We start from the raw sequence: 20648 nt of genomic DNA on the forward strand, positions 1-20648 counted from the left end.
AAGTTTACAGATCAATGAAAACGGCAGAACTCCAGCGCTAGGGGAATACTGAACATAGAATTCATGGCTTTTTTACCATGATTCTTTAGTCTTTCAAGGTTAATTTTTTTTTTAACTGTCTTTTTTTCTTTTTTTTTTTTGAATTTTTCTTTTTCCCTTTTTCAACCAACTTCTTATCAATCCCTTTTTTAAAAAAACATTTTTATTTTTCATTTTTAGAGTCATATTCTATCCCTTCATAGTAGTTACCCGTATTTTTGGCATATATATATAAGTTGTTCTCTCTTTAAAATTTTGAGATAGTTTCTTCTAACAGATCAAAATATACCCTAAATCTCTAGTGTATGGTTTTTTCCTACTCCCCTGCCTGATCACATTCTCTCCCTTTTTTTTCTTTTTTTTAATCCTCTTTTTTTCTTTTTTCAAACAACTTCTTATCAATTCCTTGTATAAAATTTTCTATAATTTTTATCTTTACAGTCATATTCCATTCCTTCATCATATCAACCCTTATTTTTGTACATATATAAGTTTTTCTTTCTTTATAATTTTGGGAGGCACTTTCTTCTAACAGACCAAAATACACCCAAAATCTAGTGTGTGGCACTGATCTATATACCTGCCTGATCATATTTGATCACATTCTGGTTTTCTTTTGTTTTGTTCTGTTTTTGTTTGTTTTTATCTTTATCTTTTTCTTTTTTTGTTCTTTTTCTTCTTTCTCTCTTTCCCTTTCTTTTCCCACCGCTTCAGGTCTTTTCTGATTTGTTTAGAGTATATTTTCTGGGGACGTTGTTACCCAGCTCGCATTTTGTTCTCTCAATCTATTCTCCTCTGCACAAAATGACAAGATGGAAAAAATCACCTCAACAAAAAGAACAAGAGGTAGTACTGACTGCCAGGGACCTACTCAATACGGACATTAGTACGATGTTGGATCTAGAGTTCAGAATCATCACTTTAAAGATACTAGCTGGGCTTGAGAAAAGCATGGAAGTTATTAGAGAAACCCTTTCTGGAGAAATAAAAGAACTAAAATCTAACCAAGTCGAAATCAAAAAGGCTATTAATGAGGTGCAATCAAATATGGGGGCGCTAACTGCTAGGATAAATAAGGCAGAATAGAGAATCAGTGATATAGAAGACCAAATGATGGAAAATAAAGAAGCTGAGAAAAAGAGAGATAAACAACTACTGGATCACGAGGGCAGAATTCGAGAGATAAGTGATACCGTAAGACGAAACAACATTAGAATAATTGGGATCCCAGAAGAAGAAGAAAGAGAGAGAGGGGCAGAAGGTACATTGGAGCAAATTATAGCAGAGAACTTCCCTAATTTGGGGAAAGAAATAGGCATCAAAATCCAGGAAGCACAAAGAACCCCTCTCAAAATCAATAAAAATAGGTCAACACCCCGACATCTAATAGTAAAACTTACGAGTCTCAGAGACAAAGAGAAAATCCTGAAAGCAGCTTGGGAGAAGAGATATGTAATCTACAGTGGCAGAAACATTAGATTGGCAACAGACCTATCCACAGAGACCTGGCAGGCCAGAAAGGACTGGCAGAATATACTCAGAGCACTAAATGAGAAAAATATGCAGCCAAGAATACTCTATCCAGCTAGGCTGTCATTGAAAATTGAAGGAGAGATAAAAAGCTTCCAGGACAAACAAAAACTAAAGGAATTTGCAAACACGAAACCAGCCCTACAAGAAATCTTGAAAGGGGTCCTCTAAGCAAAGAGAGAGCCTAAAAGCAACATAGACCAGAAAGGAACAGAGACAATATACAGTAACAGTCACCTTACAGGCAATACAATGGCACTAAATTCCTATCTTTCAATAGTTACCCTGAATGTAAATGGGCTAAATGCCCCAATCAAAAGACACAGGCTATCAGACTGGATTAAAAAACAAGACCCATCAATATGCTGTCTGCAAGAGACTCATTTTAGACCCAAAGACACCCCCGGATTTAAAGTGAGAGGGTGGAAAACCATTTACCATGCTAATGGACACCAAAAGAAAGCTGGGGTGGCAATCCTTATATCAAACAAATTAGATTTTAAACCAAAGACTGTAATAAGAGATGAGGAAGGACACTATATCCTACTTAAAGGGTCTATCCAACAAGAAGATCTAACAATTGTAAATATCTATGCCCCTAACATTGGGAGCAGCCAATTATATAAGGCAATTAATAACAAAAGCAAAGAAACACATCGACAACAATACAATAATAGTGGGGGATTTTAACACCCCTCTCACTGAAATGGACAGATCGTCTAAGTAAAAGATCAACAAGGAAATAAAGACTTTAAATGACACATTGGACCAAATGGACTTCACAGACCTATTCAGAACATTCCATCCCAAAGCAACAGAATACACATTCTTCTCTAGTGCCCATGGAACATTCTCCAGAATAGATCACATCCTAGGTCACAAATCAGACTGGGATCATTCCCTGCCTATTTTCAGACCACAATGCTTTGAAAGTAGAACTCAATCACCAGAGGAAAGTCAGAAAGAACTCATATACATGGAGGCTAAAGAGCATCCTACTGAAGAATGAATGGGTCAACCTGGAAATTAAAGAAGAATTAAAAAAATTCACGGAAACCAATGAAAATGAAAACACAACTATTTAAAATCTTTGGGATGCAGCAAAGGCAGTCCTAAGAGGAAAGCATATAGCAATACAAGCCTTTCTCAAGAAACAAGAAACGTCTCAAGTACACAACCTAACCCTACACCTAAAGGAGCTGGAGAAAGAACAGCAAGTAAAGCCTAAACCCAGCAGGAGAAGAGAAATCATAAAGATCAGAGCAGAAATCAATGAAATAGAAACTAAAAGAACAGTAGAACAGATCAACGAAACTAGGAGCTGGTTCCTTGAAAGAATTAACAAGATTGATAAACCCCTGGCCAGACTTATCAAAAAGAAAAGAGAAATGACCCAAATCAACAAAATCATGAATGAAAGAGGAGAGATCACAACCAACACCAAAGAAATACAAACAATTATAAGAACATATTATGAGCAACTCTACGCCAGCAAATTAGATAACCTGGAAGAAATGGATGCATTCCTAGAGATGTATCAACTACCAAAACTGAAGCAGGAAGAAATAGAAAACCTGAACAGACCTATAACCACTAAGGAAATTGAAGCAGTCATCAAAAATCTCCCCAAAAAACAAAAGCCCAGGCCAGATGGCTTCCCAGGGGAATTCTACCAAACATTTCAAGAAGAATTAATACCTGTTCTTCTGAAACTGTTCCAAAAAATAGAAATGGAAGGAATACTTCCAAACTCATTTTATGAGGCCACCATTACCTTGATCCCAAAATCAGACAAAGACCCCATCAAAAAGGAGAATTACAGACCAATATCCCTGATGAACATGGATGCAAAAATTCTCACCAAAATACTAGCCAATAGGATCCAACAGTACATTAAAAGGATTATTCACCATGACCAAGTGGGATTTATCCCTGGGCTGCAAGGTTGGTTCAATATCCACAAATCAATCAATGTGATACATCAACAAAAGAAGGAACAAGAATCATATGATCCTCTCAATAGATGAAGAAAAGGCATTTGACAAAGTACAGCATCCTTTCTTGATCAAAACTCTTCAGAGTATAGGCATAGAGGGTACATACCTCAATATCATAAAAGCCATTTATGAAAAACCTACAGTGAATATCATACTCAATGGGGAAAAACTGAGAGCTTCCCCCTAAGGTCAGGAACGCAGCAGGGATGTCCACTATCACCACTGCTATTCAACATAGTATTGGAAGTCCTAGCCACAGCAATCAGACAACAAAAAGAAATCAAAGGCCTCCAAATCGGCAAAGAAGAAGTCAAACTCTCACTCTTTGCAGATGATATGATACTTTATGTGGAAAACCCAAAAGACTCCACCCCAAAACTGCTAGAACTCATACAGGAATTCAGTAAAGTGGCAGGATATAAAATCAATGTACAGAAGTCAGTGGCATTCCTATACACCAACAACAAGACAGAAGAAAGAGAAATTAAGGAGTCGATCCCATTTACACTTGCACCCAAAACCATAAGATACCTAGGAATAAATCTAACCAAAGAGGCAAAGGATCTGTACTCAGGAAACTATAAAATACTCATGAAAGAAATTGAGGAAGACACAAAGAAATGGAAAAACGTTCCATGCTCATGGATTGGAAGAACAAATATTGTGAAGATGTCAATGCTACCTAGAGCAATCTACACATTCAATGCAATCCCCATCAAAATACCATCCACTTTTTTCAAAGAAATGGAACAAATCATCCTAAAATTTGTATGGAACCAGAAAAGACCCCGCACAGCCAGAGGAATGTTGAAAAAGAAAAGCAAAGCTAGCAGCATCACAATTCCGGACTTCCAGCTCTATTACAAAGCTGTCATCATCAAGACAGTATGGTACTGGCACAAAAACAAACACATAGATCAATGGAACAGAATAGAGAGCCCAGAAATGGACCCTCAATTCTATGGTCAACTCATCTTTGACAAAGCAGGAAAGAATGTCCAATGGAAAAAAGACAGTCTCTTCAACAAATGGTGTTGGGAAAATTGGATAGCTACATGCAGAACAATGAAACTGGACCATTTCCTTACACCACACACAAAAATAGACTCCAAATGGTTGAAAGACCTCAATGTGAGACAGGAGTCCATCAAAATCCTAAAGGAGAACACAGGCAGCAACCTCTTCGACCTCAGCCGCAGCAACTTCTTCCTAGAAACATCGCCAAAGGCAAGGGAAGCAAGGGCAAAAATGAACTATTGGGACTTCATCAAGATAAAAAGCTTTTGCAAAGCAAAGGAAACAGTCAACAAAACCAAAAGACAACCGACAGAATGGGAGAAGATATTTGCAAATGACATATCAGATAAAGGGCTAGTATCCAAAATCTATAAAGAACTTACCAAATTCAACACCCAAAGAACAAAGAATCCAATCAAGAAATGGGCAGAAGACATGTACAGACATTTTTCCAAAGAAGACATCCAAATGGCCAACAGACACATGAAAAAGTGCTCAACATCGCTTGGCATCAGGGAAATCCAAATCAAAACCTCAATGAGATACCACCTCACACCAGTCAGAATGGCTAAAATTAACAAGTCAGGGAATGACAGATGTTGGCGGGGATGTGGAGAAAGGGGAACCCTCCTACACTGTTGGTGGGAATGCAAGCTGGTGCAGCCACTCTGGAAAACAGTATGGAGGTTCCTCAAAAAGTTGAAAATAGAGCTACCATATGATCCAGCAATTGTACTACTGGGTATTTACCCCAAAGATACAAAAGTAGGGATCCGAAGGGGGTACGCGCACCCCGATGTTTATGGCAGCAATGTCCACAATAGCCAAACTATGGAAAGAGCCAAGATGTCCATCGACAGATGAATGGATAAAGAAGATGTGGTATATATATACAATGGAATATTATGCAGCCATCAAAAGGAATGAGATCTTGCCATTTGCAACAACGTGGATGGAACTGGAGGGTATTATGCTGAGCGAAATAAGTCAAACAGAGAAAGACATGTATCAAATGACCTCACTGATATGAGGAATTCTTAATCACAGGAAACAAACTGAGGGTTGCTGGAGTGGGGGGTGGGGTGGGAGGGATGGGGTGACTGGGTGATAGACACTGGGGAGGGTATGTGCTCTGGTAAGTGCTGTGAATTGTGCAAGACTGTTGAATCTCAGATCTGTACCTCTGAAACAAATAATGCAATATATGTTAAGAGAAAAAAAAAAAAAGAAGAAGGTAGCAGGAGGGGAAGAATGAAGGGGGGGAAATCAGAGGGATAGACGAACCATGAGAGACGATGAACTGTGAAAAACAAACTGAGGGTTCTAGAGGGGAGGGGGGTGGGAGGATGGGTTAGCCTGGTGGTGGGTATTAAAGAGGGCACGTTCTGCATGGAGCACTGGGTGTTATACGCAAACAATGAATCATGGAACACTACATCTAAAACTAATGATGTAATGTATGGGGATTAATATAACAATAAAAAAATTTTAAAAATATATATATTTTCTTTTTTTTTTTTTTTAAAAGATTTTATTTATTTATTTGAGAGAGAGAATGAGACAGAGAGAGAGCGCATGAGATGGGGGAGGATGAGGGAGAAGCAGACTCCCCGCCGAGCAGGGAGCCCGATGCGGGACTCGATCCCGGGACTCCAGGATCATGACCTGAGCCGAAGGCAGTCGCCCAACCAACTGAGCCACCCAGGCGCCCTAAAAATATATATATTTTCAAAAAAAAAAAAAAAATTAAGGTACCTAGCAAGGAACTCTGCTTACAAGTGGTCTAGACTCTAAACAGGTTCAGCCATAGACATCCTTAACAGATATTAAAAGAATTTACTTAATTGTAAACCTAATTCCTCAAAATTAGTATCAATACTATAGAATACATCTTAGCAGCATTTAAAGATAACTACATATATGTAATACTAATCAATATTAATATAATATCTTTATTAGCACACAAATACTACCACTTACCACTTAATATGCCCTAAAATATGCCAGGTATACTCTCATCACTTTATAAATATTAACCTGCTTAATCCTCTTAACAGCCGTGTGAGATAGGTACTATTACTATCCCCATTTAACAAATGGGGAAACTTGAAGTAGCAATAGTTTAAAAACTTCATCGAGGTTACACAGGTAGTAAAGAGCAGAGCTGTGATTAAAACCCAGGCATTCTGGGGCGCCTGGGTGGCTCAGTCGTTAAGCGTCTGCCTTCGGCTCAGGTCAAGACCCTGGGGTCCTGGGATCGAGCCCCACATCAGGCTCCCCGCTCAGTGGGAAGCCTGCTTCTCCCTCTCCCACTCCCCCTGCTTGTGTTCCCTCTCTCGCTGTGTCTCTCTCTGTCAAATAAATAAAATCTTAAAAAAAAAAAAAAAGTTTAAAAAAAAAACCCAGGCATTCTGATTCAAGTTCATTCTCTAAACCAATAAAAACAAAACAAAATTTAAAAATCCACTTCTCTAGGGGCGCCTGGGTGGCTCAGTCAGTTCAGCATCTGACTCTTGATTTTGGCTCAGGTCATAATCTCATGGTCATGAGATCAAGCCCCAGGTGAAGCCTGCTTAGGATTCTCTCTCCCTCTCCCCCTGCCTCTCCCCCCACCCACTGGCTTGCATGCACACGCTCTAAATAAATAAATAATAAATAAATAAAATTTATCTGGGTTCCACTTATTTAAAAAAAAATCTACTTCTCTTATTTTAGCTATTATTAATCACAGCTTATCCTATGCTTGATTTCTTTATTCTGGAGGCTTCTACATAGTATTTCTTTCCTTTATGTTGGTATGAGAATCCTGCTTAGGTGACTCCAGGATTTCTGAGAGGCATTTTAGAGATAATGTACAATAAAGTGATTAGAGCATTTGCCAGAGCATCATACTACTTAGGTAGGATTTAGCTCTGATATTTGCCAGCTTTGTGACCTTAAGCAAATTACTTACTTCTCAGAGTATCCTTTTCTGTAAAATGGGAACAACAATATGACCTGCCTATATCACTGTAAGAATTCAAGAAGATTCTACTAACAAATATTTATTGGGCAACTAATATACACTATATGCTGTTCTAGGTACTAGAGATACATGTGAAAAAGACTGACATTCTATTTTAACAGAGCAGATAGATAATAAAAAGGTAGATAAATTCAAATACTAAGGGCTATTAAAATAAGGCACTGTTAAGGAAAATGAGGGAGAAACATATAGCATATATATGACAATTTAATATTAAAAGCTCCTAAAATGACTTCTCCAACTATATGCCTTCTGTGAAGATAACCAACAACTTTTCCCCCATTTAGCATTTTTAAGAATTTAAAGGAAGACTCTTTGAGGGCAGGGAATATAGTTTTCATTCACTCAGCCTTTACTAGGCTCCTAGCACAATGTTAGGTGCCTGGAACATAAAGATGAGTAAAACAGTCACAGCCTTCAAGGAGGTCTCAATATACTAGAGAACCTGGTGTTTCCTTAATGGAACTTAAGAGCCTTGCAGAGAAGATAATAAGGGTAAGTGTTAAAATTCTAGTAGAAGGAACACTCCAGATGGGAATCTAACTCAAAATTGGGGATGTCAAGGAAGGTTTTCTGAAGAATTAGCAGAAGTTTATCAAAAAAAAAAAAAAAAAAGAGGGAGGAGGAGCAGAAAGGGCAAAAGAAAACAGTAATTTTATAAAGGTCTTATGACTGTACAGATAAACAATTGTCCCCATAGTCAATGAGTTTGTTCATCTCCCACCTGAAAAACTAAAAGTATAGACAGAATAGGGGCGCCTGGGTGGCTCAGTTGGTTAAGCCACTGTCTTCGGCTCAGGTCACTATCCTGGAGTCCCAGGATCAAGCCCCACATCGGGCTCCCTGCTCAGCAGGGAACCTGCTTCTCCCTCTGACCCTCCTCCCTCTCATGCTCTCTGTCTCTCATTCTCTCTCTCAAATAAATAAATAATTAAAAAAAAAAAAAAAAGATTCTTGCGAAAAAGTATAGACAGAATATATGAAGCAATAGTTTTTAAGATACAGGATATCAGGTAAGAGTGATCCCTGAAAGATAGGATATAAATGAGATAGGCCCTATGATTGCCTAGGCTTACTGTCTTGAGAGAGTTTCTAGGCTGTGCCATGGGGAAGGGGGACGCAGATATAGCCCAGCAAACCTGAGCTGAAGAGACATTGCTCTTCAGTCCAGGAAGTCGGAGAAGACTAAAGATCACAGGGAAGAATATGAAAGTAGAAAAAGCTGTACAAAGAATGAATTTCATAGATCTGTAGAGGGACTTCTCAAATATCTAGCTGAGTATTGATCAACATATGTGAGTTAACAATCCAAGATAATGTAAAGAACCACCTGAAATAATGAGACACTCATAGAGGGCATGGAATAGTGCCTGTTCCCACCAGCCAGACTGGAAAACCTAACAATTCATAGAGCATTAGGTAGAGGACTCAGAAGGAGTTAGCCTCTATTAAAATAACCTACAACTAAATTCTGCTCAGGTCCCATCTAACAAATTCTAAAAACAGACCCAAAAAGATCAAGTTGATTCCAAGTAAGTTAACTGCATCTCAGAACAAAACTCGAGTATTTATAGAAATATAATAACATCCAGGGTGCCTAGGTGGCTCAGTTGGTTAAGTGTCTGCCTTAGGCTCAGGTCATGATCCCAGGGTCTTGGGATCAAGCCCTGCATCAGGCTGCGTGCTCAGCGGGGAGTCTGCTTCTCCCTCTCCCTCTGCTCCTCCCCCAGCTCATGCTCTCACTATCTCTCTCACTCTCCCTCTCAAATAAATAAATAAAATCTTAAAAAAAAAAAAAAAGAAATATAACAACATTCAACACCCAGCAATTAAAATTCACATCTGAAACTTAATTTAAAAAAACCAGGCAGGGCGCCTGGATGGCTCAGATGGTTAAGCGTCTGCCTTCGGCTCAGGTCACGATCCCAGGGTCCTGGGATCGAGTCCCACATTGGGCTCCCGGCTCAGCGGGGAGCCTGCTTCTCCCTCTGACCCTCTCCCCTCTCATGCTGTTTCTCTCTCGCTCGCTCTCTAAAAAATAAATAAAATCTTTTAAAAAAAAAAACCAGGCATGATTCCATTTATATAAAACTATGGAAATGAAAACTAATCTATAGTGACTGAAAAAAAAAGTCTAAGGATGCCTGGGGATGGAGGGATAGGGCAAAAGAAAAAAAATCCACTCGTCTATCTGGCACTTAGGATGGATCTTTTCCAGGCATTATCTTATAATATCATGTACAGGCCACTCAGAAAATATTTGGTTCCCTGATTTTACAGATCTTATAAATGTTAACACATTTCATTATATAATATCAAAAAAGTCACATTCTATAATATCACCACCACTACCGTCAGGAAAGTCTATAAGTATCATAAAACTGCCAGGCTCACAGTGGCATATACAGTTTTTCAAAATTCTGATTTTCACTCAAATTTTATCAGGCTTACTTTATCTTCAAGAATTACCATAGTTCATCTGTCAGTCATTCTTTCAAGTAAAAATGATGTTCCATGAAAAAAGTGGCTAGTTCAGCTAACAATCCAAACTATCTTACAAGTGTTTTTCCTCAAGACAATCATCCTATTTTATATGCAAAACATTTTGAGTACTACTCACTCCTTCACACAGAATGTTAAAACAGCTTAAGGGCTGAGATTTAATAAAATTAGTAATTTTTACTACTTCATCAAGGACATTCTTAAGTGAAACTGGCTTTTTTTAACTGTGCATTAATGATGGTGAAGAAAACCACTATTAAAACAGGTCGGTACCACTATCTTGATTGTGCTAAGACACTGACAATTTTACCCATTGTTGCTTTTGCACCATCAATGAAAATGTCAAGACAGTTTTTAAAAAGGCAAATAACATCTTATTATTACTATAAAAATACTTTTGAGCACACACACTTGCCTGAGAAAAAAATACCAGTAATCTCTAGAGCTCCCTGGACTACTCCTTGAAAACTATTTACTCTAAGGACACTGAAAAGAACTGTAGGAAAGTAGAGTCCACAACACTAGAATGTACAAGAGGAAAAAACATTTCAGATTTCTTTCTAGCCCAATTCTTTCATTTTATAAATGAGGAAACTGGAGCTCAAAGAAAATAGCATTTCCCATCTCACATATTAGTAGCAGAGATGTGATAGCACTTAGAGGACTTCTGAATTGTTTTCTACTATTCTTTGCATTATACTCTTCTTTTTTTTTTTTTTAATGAGTTTAGCAAATTCCACATTTTCCTTCTTTAAACTGAACAATGGCATAAATACATACATTTTGTGGAGAAAAGGAGTTTATCTTTCCTAATGGAGAGTTGAGTTTTGTGGTCTTTCCTGAAGCAACTTTTGCATCCAAATGATGTACCTCCTTTTCAAAACAATGACGCTTTCTAATCTGTAAACACAGAACCAAAATGGAAGTTTAATGTAAACAAAAGTCTGAGTAGGCCAGTTATTCTTGAAGGTCAAAATAGTTTTCGATATGTTTTCAGCATTAAAAAAAAGATGACTTTTTCTAACTGGCAATAATCAAACAATTTTTAAAAATACAAATGAGCACTTTTTTTTTTTTTAAGATTTTATTTATTTGACAGAGAAAGACACAGCGAGAGAGGGAACACAAGCAGGGGAAGTGGGAGAGGGAGAAGCAGGCTTCCCGCTGAGCAGAGAGCCTGATGCAGGGCTCGATCCCAGGACCCTGGGATCATGACCTGAGCCGGAGGCAGACGCTTAACGACTGAGCCACCAAGGCGCCCCACAAGTGAGCACCTTATATCTCTCAAATCCTAACCAAAATAGCTTTAATTAGTCATGTGTCAAAACTATAGTATTGTAAAATGATCTTCCCATAAATAGTCCTACCATACGGATATCAAGTGTAGTATTATAGCAAAGTTCAATTACATACCTAATTGGAAAGTAAAAGTAAATAAAAATAAAACTTCATTCTAAATTACAAAAACTCAGGGGCGGCTGGTGGGGGCTCATTCAGTTGAGTGTCCAACTCCTGGTTTCGGCTTGGGTCATGATCTCGGGGTTGTGGGATAGAGCTCTGTGTGGGGTTCCACACTGGCCTGCTTGGGATTCTCTCTCTCCCTCTCTCTTTACCCTTCTCCGCCCCCAAACTCTATCTCTTTCTCAACTAAATAAATCTTTAAAAAATAAATAATTTTGGGGGCGCCTGGGTGGCTCAGTCGTTAAGCGTCTGCCTTTGGCTCAGGTCATGATCCCAGGGTCCTGGGATCGAGCCCCACACCGGGCTCCCTGCTCTGCGGGAAGCCTGCTTCTCCCTCTCCCGCTTCCCCTGCTTGTGTTCCTGCTCTCGCTATGTCTCTCTCTGTCAAATAAATAAATAAAATCTTTAAAAAAAATAAAAATAAATAAATAAATAAAAAATAAAAAATAAATAATTTTTTAAAACTCAGAATAAAAATTTTAAATGTAAATAGTTATGATTTCCTACATGATAAAATAAATTATTTGACTATTAGTATTATTATTACTTACTAGATATTTGATAATTCAAATTGTACTTGACTAAATTTCTTCTATAAATACTACTAAGTTTTCTTTCCAAACTGTCTATGCCTTTTCCTACTTGCCAAAAACCTATTTACTTAAATTATGAAGTGGAAAAAAAAAACCATTTCTATTGATAATCCCATTCCTACCAAAAAAAGAAATGAGAGTCAATTAAGTCAGAGAATAAATGTTATTTGTTGAGCCCTATCACACAACATCCAACTCTATGTACACATTTTGAAGAAGAAAATCTATACAGATTCATACTTCATTTGTAATCACTACTTTTCCAAAAATAAACTAGTTCATTCTATTTCTAAAATCAAGGTTTAACTATGGAAGTTAATAAAGATTATAAGTAGAATAGATAAACTACAGAAGAACGCAAACACTTTTTGAGTATATTCAATTAGAAATATATAATTATCTACAAAGGACATGCTAATTAATTATAATAATCTCTTTATTTGTAACTAAGTCTATCAAAGTCCTAGCCTATCTCCCTACCTCACTGCCATGAACTCTATGACAGAACATTGTATTTATGGGCGCCTGGGTGGCTCAGTCGTTAAGCGTCTGCCTTCAGCTCAGGTCACGGTCCCAGGGTCCTGGGATCAAGTCCCACATCAGGCTCCCTGCTCGGTGAGAAGCCTGCTTCTCCCTCTCCCATTCCCCCCTGCTTGTGTTTCCTCTCTCACTGTGTCTCTGTCAAATAAATAAATAAAATCTTAAAAAAAAAAACCAAAAACATTGTATTCATGTATGAAAAACACATTTCATATAAAATGTTTAGTAATTTTTAGAAATAAACATTTTATCAAAGTGCCTGGGTGGCTCAGTCATTCATCGTCTGCGTTTAGCTCAGGTCATGATCCCAGAGTCCTGGGATTGAGCCCTGCATGGGGCTCCCTGCTCGGCGGGAAGCCTGCTTCTCCCTCTCCTACTCCCCCTGCTTGTATTCCCTCTCTCGCTGTCAAGTGAATAAATAAAATCTTAAAAAAAAAAAAAGATACATTTTATCATGTATTGATATTAAAACTCAATAAATAAGAATAAACCTTGTCATTATGCTAAAACTATCAATAACAAAAATATTCATATCAGAGATATTTTGACCAAAAGAAAATGCCATAATTAGGTAAAAACAACAGAGGACTTAAAAAGTACAAAGTATCTGTATTACCAATATATGCCTTAAGTAAGTATTTTACCATCAAATTCTTCATATATAGAAAAGCACCATGCTGTTTCACTTTAAAGACATGTTATTATGAGTAATCTACTGTAACAACAAACTCCTTTGTAATGCATAACTATACAAAATGAACTTACAATAATTTACCATTTAATTTCTATGATATAACCCAATTAAATTGTACAAGTGCCAATGAAAACTTGATTGATACTTAACTCCCGTGTACAGTGGTAACGGTATTATTTCACTGCCAATAAACTGTTTACCTGCTGTGTGGTTTCTAAGGGTCGAATTCTTTTCTTCTCTACTTGAAAATCATCATTTTCATCTCTTTTTATGGAAGCCTGTTTCTTGGCAGATAGCTTTGCAGCCAGCGTAGTTTTTTCAGGAGAGTCTTATATAAGAAGTCATAAAAAATTAGCATAAAAAACTTAGGCAATTTTTCTAGGAAAAATTAGAATCAAGATGTTAAGACTTCTCAAAATTTCAAAACATACTTTAAAACATGAAAAGCTCAACATATTTAAAAGCATTTCTTTACCACTGAGTTTACTTAAAAAAGATATAACATTTTGAGAAATATGCTTTCAATAGGAAAGTTCAATTCTGATTTAATAGGTTTATGTTTTTGTAGACGACTCCCAATAATGTGGTTTAAAAAATATAACTGTAAGGGTCTCACAAGAAAATGTATTTCATTTATATAAAAATCTTTCTTTACAGTGTCTCAATGTTCTTCCCCACTAAGCTTCTATATGTTCTTTAGGCTTCAAAATACAGCAGAATCAAGCTCCTATAATCTGTCTTTTAATCCCACTACCCTGAAGGTCATCAATGACCTCTTAATCACTTAATATTAACCCACATAATAAATGTGAACAGTAGGTTTTTAAGAAGTCAAGTCAGTATGCCCAATATCATATAGCTAGTAAGAGGCAGAGCATGGATATGAGTGACTCCTGCTGTCTGACTCCAAAATCCATCAGCATAACTTTTAGGGATACAGCCAAACATAACACTGTCTTCTTGAAATACAACACACACATTTCCTTTTTCCTTAATTTCTGTAACACTTTTCTTAACTGTTCCTATACATTGGTTTCTCCTTTTCCCTAAATGTGAGTGCTCTTAAAAGTACCTCCCTTCCTCTCAGCTCTTCTCTATACATTCCCTCCACTCCCAGGGCTTGAATTCATTTAACAAGCTTTTACTGAGTCCATACAATTCCAGACATCATGGAAAACAGTAAAAAAGAAACAGCCTCTGGCCTTAATAAATTTACAGACTATTAGAGAAGAAAGCCCTGAAAGCAGGTCCAATACTATTTTCAAAAGCCAAGTTTGAGTCTGTAAAAACACACGTAAATCTATGCCACACAGCATTGATTTTCAAGTTTTTTCCGAGAGGACTATATATCTTAAAGAAATATTGCCTAAAATTTCTAAAGTAGAATAAAGGACCTAGAACTTCCCTGACTCATTGCCCCCCCACCCCCAGAGGCCATATTTTTTTCCTATGACTCTTAGGAACATAGTTTAAATACCACTGTATTCTAGGGGCACCTGGGTGACTCAGTCAGTTGGGCGACTGACTCTTGATTTCAGCTCAGGTCATGATCTCAGGGTCATGGGGATCAAGACCTGCATCAGGCTCTGTGCTGGGCATGGAGCCTGAATAAGATTCTCTCTCAGGGGTGCCTGGGTGGCTCAGTCAGTTAAGTATCGGTCTTCAGCTCAGGTCATGGTGCCAGGGTTCTGTAATAGAGCCCCACATCCAGCTCCCTGCTCAGCAGGGAGTCTGCTTCTCCCTCTCCTTCTGCCCCTCACCCACTCATGCTCTCTCTCTCTCTCTCAAATAAATAAAATCTTAAAAAAAAAAAAAAAGATTCTCTTTCTACTCTGCACCCTCCCACCCACCACTCACACTCTTGAGTGCTCTAAATAAATATATAAATAAACAAATATCACTATATTCTAAAATCTTAATGGTCTTGTCTTTCATACTTAGGTTTTTTTTTTTTTTTTTTTTGACCTATACAATTCAATTTTATTAGTATCAGGCAGTGGGCTAAAAGTTTTACACAGATCAGCTCCTTCTACCATCCCATGAAGTAGCAATTATTATTTTACAGTACATAGAAAGACGGAGTAAGTGCCCAAGGTAAACAATGGAATTGATTCCAAACCTGTTTCCGACATAATCCAAAACCTTTTTGTTTTTTTAAGATTTTATTTTTAAGTAATCTCTACACCAAACAGAGGGCCAGAACTCACAACCCAGAGATCAAGAATCACATGCTCTACTGACTAACCCAGCCAGATGCCCCTTTTTAACTTTTTTTTTTTTTTAAGTAAGGTCTATGCCCAACATGGGGCTTGAACTCACAACCCTGAGACCAAGAGTTCCATGCTCTACCCACTGAGCCAGACAGGTGCCCCCAATAGTTTGAAGTTTTAAAAAGTTACCAACTAATATAAGCTCACTGTAAAAGATTTAAGCAAATTAGAAGTATAAATAAGAAATAGTAAAATGCCATCCACTTCCCTCCCTCCCTTCTTCACTTGCTCATTTCTAATTCTTCCTCTCTGAACTAATCACTACTTATCTTTCAGAATGAATCCTTCTGGATGACTTTCTTTTTTTCATCATTTTTTTTCATCTTCATAAGTGTACTCTTTTATCCCCATCCTATAAATTCCCCCATCCCCCACTCACTTCCCCTCTGGTAACCATCAATTTGTTCTCTATAGTTAAGAGTCTGTTTCTTGGTTTGTCTCTGCTTTTTTTCCCTTGGCTCATTTGTTTTGTTTCTTAAATCCCATACATGAGTGAAATCATATGGTATTTGTCTTTCTCTGCCTGGCCTAACATACTTTCTAGTTCTATGTTGTTGGAAATGACAAGATTTCATTCTTTTTATGACTGAATAATATTCCGTTGTATATATATATACCATATCTTCTTATCCATTCATCTATCAATGGATACTTGGGCTGCTATCAATGGATACAAAGTCATAGTTTGGCTATTCAATTAATGCTGCAATAAATACAAGAGTCCATGTATCCCTTTGATTTAGTGTTTTTCTATTTTGGAGGGTAAATACCCAGTAGTGCAACTCCTAGATTGTAGGGTAGTTCTGTTTTTTTTCTTCCTTTGTTTTTAAAGATTTTATTTATTTGACAGACAGAGTATAAGCAGGGGTGAAGGAGCAGAGGGAGAGGGACAAGCAGACCCCACTGAGCAGGGAGCCCAATGCAGGGCTCGATCCCAGGACCCCAAGATTATAAACCTGAGCTGAACTCAAACACATAACTGACTGAGTCACCCAGGTGCCCCAGGGTAGTCCTATGTTTAATTTTTTGAGGAACCTCCATACTGTTTTCTACAGTGGCTACACCAATTTGCATTCCCACCAACAGTGCAAGAGGGTTCCTTTATCTCCACATTCTTACCAACACTTGTTTTCTTGTGTTTTTGATTTTAGCCATTCTAACAGGTATGAGGTAGTATCTCATGTGGTTTTGATTTGCAGTTCCTTGATGATGAGTGATGTTGACCATCTTTCACGTGTGTTGCCCATCTATACGTCTTCTTCAGAGAAATATCTGCTCATGTCTTCTATCCATTTTTTAATTGAATTATTTTTTGGGGTATTGAGTTGTATCAGTTCTTCACACATTTTGGATACTAACCTTTTCAGATATTTCATTTGCAAATATCTTTTGCCATTCAGGAGGTTGCCTTTTAGTTGTGTTGCTTGCTTTCTTTGCTGCACAGAAGCTTTTTATTTTGATGTAGTCCCAGTAATTTGTTTTTGCTTTTATTTCCCTTGCCTTAGGAGACATATCTAGAAAAATGTTGCTATAGCCAATGTCAGAGATTATTGCCTGTGCTTTCTTCAAGGATTTTTATGGTTTCAGGTCTTACATTTAGGTCTTTGATCCATTTTGAGTTTATTTTTATGTATGGTGAAAGAAAGTGGTCCAGTTTCATTCTTTGGCATGTGGCTGTCCAGTTTTCCCAACACCATTTTTTTAGGAGACTTTTTTCCATTGTATACTCCTTCCTCCTTTGTCAAAGACTAATTGACCATGTAATTGTGGGTTTATTTCTGGGTTTTCTTGATATGTGGATCTGTGGGTCTATTTTTGGCCAGTATCATACTATTTTAATTACTACTGCTTTATATTGTAATTTGAACTGTGGAATTGTGGTACCTTTAGTTTTGTTTTTCTTTTTCAAAATTGCTTTGGTTATTGAAGCAGAACAAAGTCATATGTCACATCAATAAGAGAAAGGATAAAAGCCATATGATCATTTCAATAGATGCAAAAAAAGCATTTGACAAAGTACAACATCCATTCATGATAAAAACCCTCTGCAATGCAGGTCTAAGGGAACATATCTCAACATAATAAAGGCCTTATATGAAAAACCCACAACGAACATATTTAATGGTGAAAAACTGAGAGCCTAGGGTCAGGAACAAGACAAGGATGTCCACTCTCATCACTTTAATCAATATAGTACTGGAAGACCTAGCCACAGTGATTAGACAACCTAAAGAAATAAAAGGCATCCAAATTGGTAAGGAAGAAGTAAAACTTTCCCTATTTGTAGATGACATAATACTATATACAGAAAACCCTAAACACTCCACCAAAAAACTACTAGAGCTGATAAATGAATTTGGTAAATTTTCAGGATACAATATCAATGTACAGAAATCTGTTGCATTCCTATACACTTATAATGAAGAAGCAAAAAGAGAACTTAAGAAAATGATCCCATTTACAACTGCACCAAAAACAATAAAATACCTGGGAATAAACTTAACCAAAGAGGTGAAACACCTGTACTCTGAAAACTATAAAACACTGATAAAGAAATTCAAGGTGACTCAAAGAAATGGAAAGACATTCCATGCTCATGGGCTGGAAGAACAAAGATTGTTAAAAATGCCTAAACTACTGAAAGCAATCTACAGATTTAATGCAATCCCTATCAAAATACCAACAGCATTTTTCACAGAACTAGAACAAACAGTCCTAAAATTTGTATGGAACCACAAAAGGCCTCTCATACCTCAATCTTTAATCTGCCTGGAATGAATTTTTGTGTATGGCATAAAGTAGGACTCCAATTTAAATTTTTTCATAAGGATATCTAAGTACCGCTTATAAAAAAAAAAAAAAAAAGTCCCTACTTAGTCCTCTGCTCTGTAAACATGCCTTTTTTTTTTTTTTTTTTTTTAAAGTAGGCTCCACACCAGCATGGAGCCCAATGCAGAGCTTAAACTCACAACCCTGAGATCAAGACCTGAGCTAAGATCAAGAGTCAGACACTTACCCAACTGAGCCACCCGGGCACCCCTAGACATTACTTCTATAAATAATCAAGTTTCTAGATAGATGTGGAACTGAATTTGGGTTCTCTATTGTTTTCCACTGGTCTAACACTGTGCTAATATTAAACTGTTCTAATTACTATAGCTTTATATATAAAAAATCAGGATATCTCATAGATAAAGTCCTCTCACCTTGACCTGGTTCTTGAAGAATGTCTTAGTCCTTTGCGTTTCCATATATATTTTAGAAAAGACATATAATTTTGCGCTCTGTGATTTTTTTGTCAAACTGGTAAAATACCCACAAAATGAATCTAGATCTTGGTTCTCAACTGGGGCACTTTTAACACCCCAAGTCCCAACCCAGGGGACATTGGGCATAGACATTTCTAGTTGTCAAAAAAGACAGGAATACTACTGGCATCTAGTGGGTTGAGACCTAGGAGATGCTGCTAAACATCCCACAATGCATAGGACAGCCCCCATAACAAAGAATTATCCCATTCAAAATATAATAGTGCCTTTGTTGAGAAACTCTGCTCCAAATAAATCAAGGGGCAAATTTGTATGGGCCCACTAAAGGGTAGGAAATATCCACCCAAAACAATAATTTAGTTTCAGAAAAACTGAATTGCCATGTGCCAAAATTAGATTAACCCCAACTCATTTTTTAAAAGTCACATTATATGCATATAAAAAAAGGCTTATCTTCTTGTTCTTTATATTTATAGCAGGGGAGTTTATAGGAAGTTTATCAAAGTCTTTAAAATATAACATATAGGGGCACCTGGGTAGCTCAGTTGGTTAAGCGACTGCCTTCGGCTCAGGTCATGATCCTGGAGTCCCTGGATCGAGTCCCGCATCGGGCTCCCTGCTCAGCGAGGAGCCTGCTTCTCCCTCTGACCCTCCCCCATCTCATGTACTCTCTCTCATTCTCACTCTCTCAAATAAATAAATAAATCTTTAAAAAAAAAATAAAATAAAATATAACATATAAAGAAACAAGATCTATCTAGAATATATTTTTTAAAAAAAACCTAGAAATTAGTTAAGAAACAACCCAATAGAAAAATGGACAAACAACTTAAATAGGCAATTCACTAAAGGGGATATTCAAATAACCAATAAACATATAAAAAGATGCTCAACCTCATCAGTCATCAGACAAATACCAATTAAAATTCAGGAGAACACCACAGACGCACCAGAACAGCTAAAATTTTAAACAACTGGAAATATTAAGTGTTAACAGGAATATTGAACAATGTAACTTCTAAATACTGCTAGATGTAGGGCAGAAGGGTAAATAAATTGGTTCAACCACTTTGGAAAATGTTAGCAATATCTATTATAGCTGAACATAAGCACACACTATGACCAGCAATTCCATTTCTAGGTATATATCTAGTAAAAAATATCCATTTGCACTAGCATGAACAAGAATGTTGATAATATAAGACTGTTGAATCACAGACCTGTACCTCTGAAACAAATACATTATATGTTAAAAAAAAAAAGAAGATAGCAGGAGGGGAAGAATGAAGGGGGAGAATCGGAGGGGGAGACTATGGACTCTGAGAGACTATGGACTCTGAGAAACAAACTGAGGGTTCTAGAAGGGAGGGGGGTGGGGAGATGGGTTAGCCTGTTGATGGGTATTCAAGAGGGCACGTACTGCATGGAGCACTGGGTATTATATGCAAACAATGAATCATGGAACACTACATCAAAAACTAATGATGTAATGTATGGTGATTAATATAACATAATAATAAATTTACAAAATTTTAAAAATAAATAAATAAAATAAAATCTCTAAATCCCCCCCAAAAAATGTTGATAATAGCATTAATAACCAAAAATAAAAACCACTCAAATGCCTAACAGCTGTAGAGCAGATTAATAAATGGTAGAAATAATATACAAAACCTAGTACTATATGCAACACCACCAATGAATCTCAAAA

At 37.1% G+C, this 20648-nt stretch overlaps 1 protein-coding gene across 1 annotated transcript in view; it reads right to left on the reverse strand.

The window, feature by feature from the left end:
• The window catches only part of BRIP1 (BRCA1 interacting protein C-terminal helicase 1), a 188171-nt gene that overhangs the window by 158743 nt on the left and 8780 nt on the right, over positions 1-20648 (reverse strand). Inside the window, exons 4-5 of the mRNA XM_035026682.1 lie at positions 13599-13726; positions 10891-11010 (exon numbers count right to left, since the gene is read on the reverse strand). Coding sequence (XP_034882573.1) covers positions 10891-11010; positions 13599-13726 — 248 coding nt within the window. The remainder of the gene's footprint in view (positions 1-10890; positions 11011-13598; positions 13727-20648) is intronic.

This window comes from Mirounga leonina, unplaced genomic scaffold (genome assembly GCF_011800145.1).
Source record: "Mirounga leonina isolate KUSES-001 unplaced genomic scaffold, KU_Mleo_1.0 Mir_200, whole genome shotgun sequence".
Lineage (NCBI taxonomy): Eukaryota > Metazoa > Chordata > Mammalia > Carnivora > Phocidae > Mirounga > Mirounga leonina.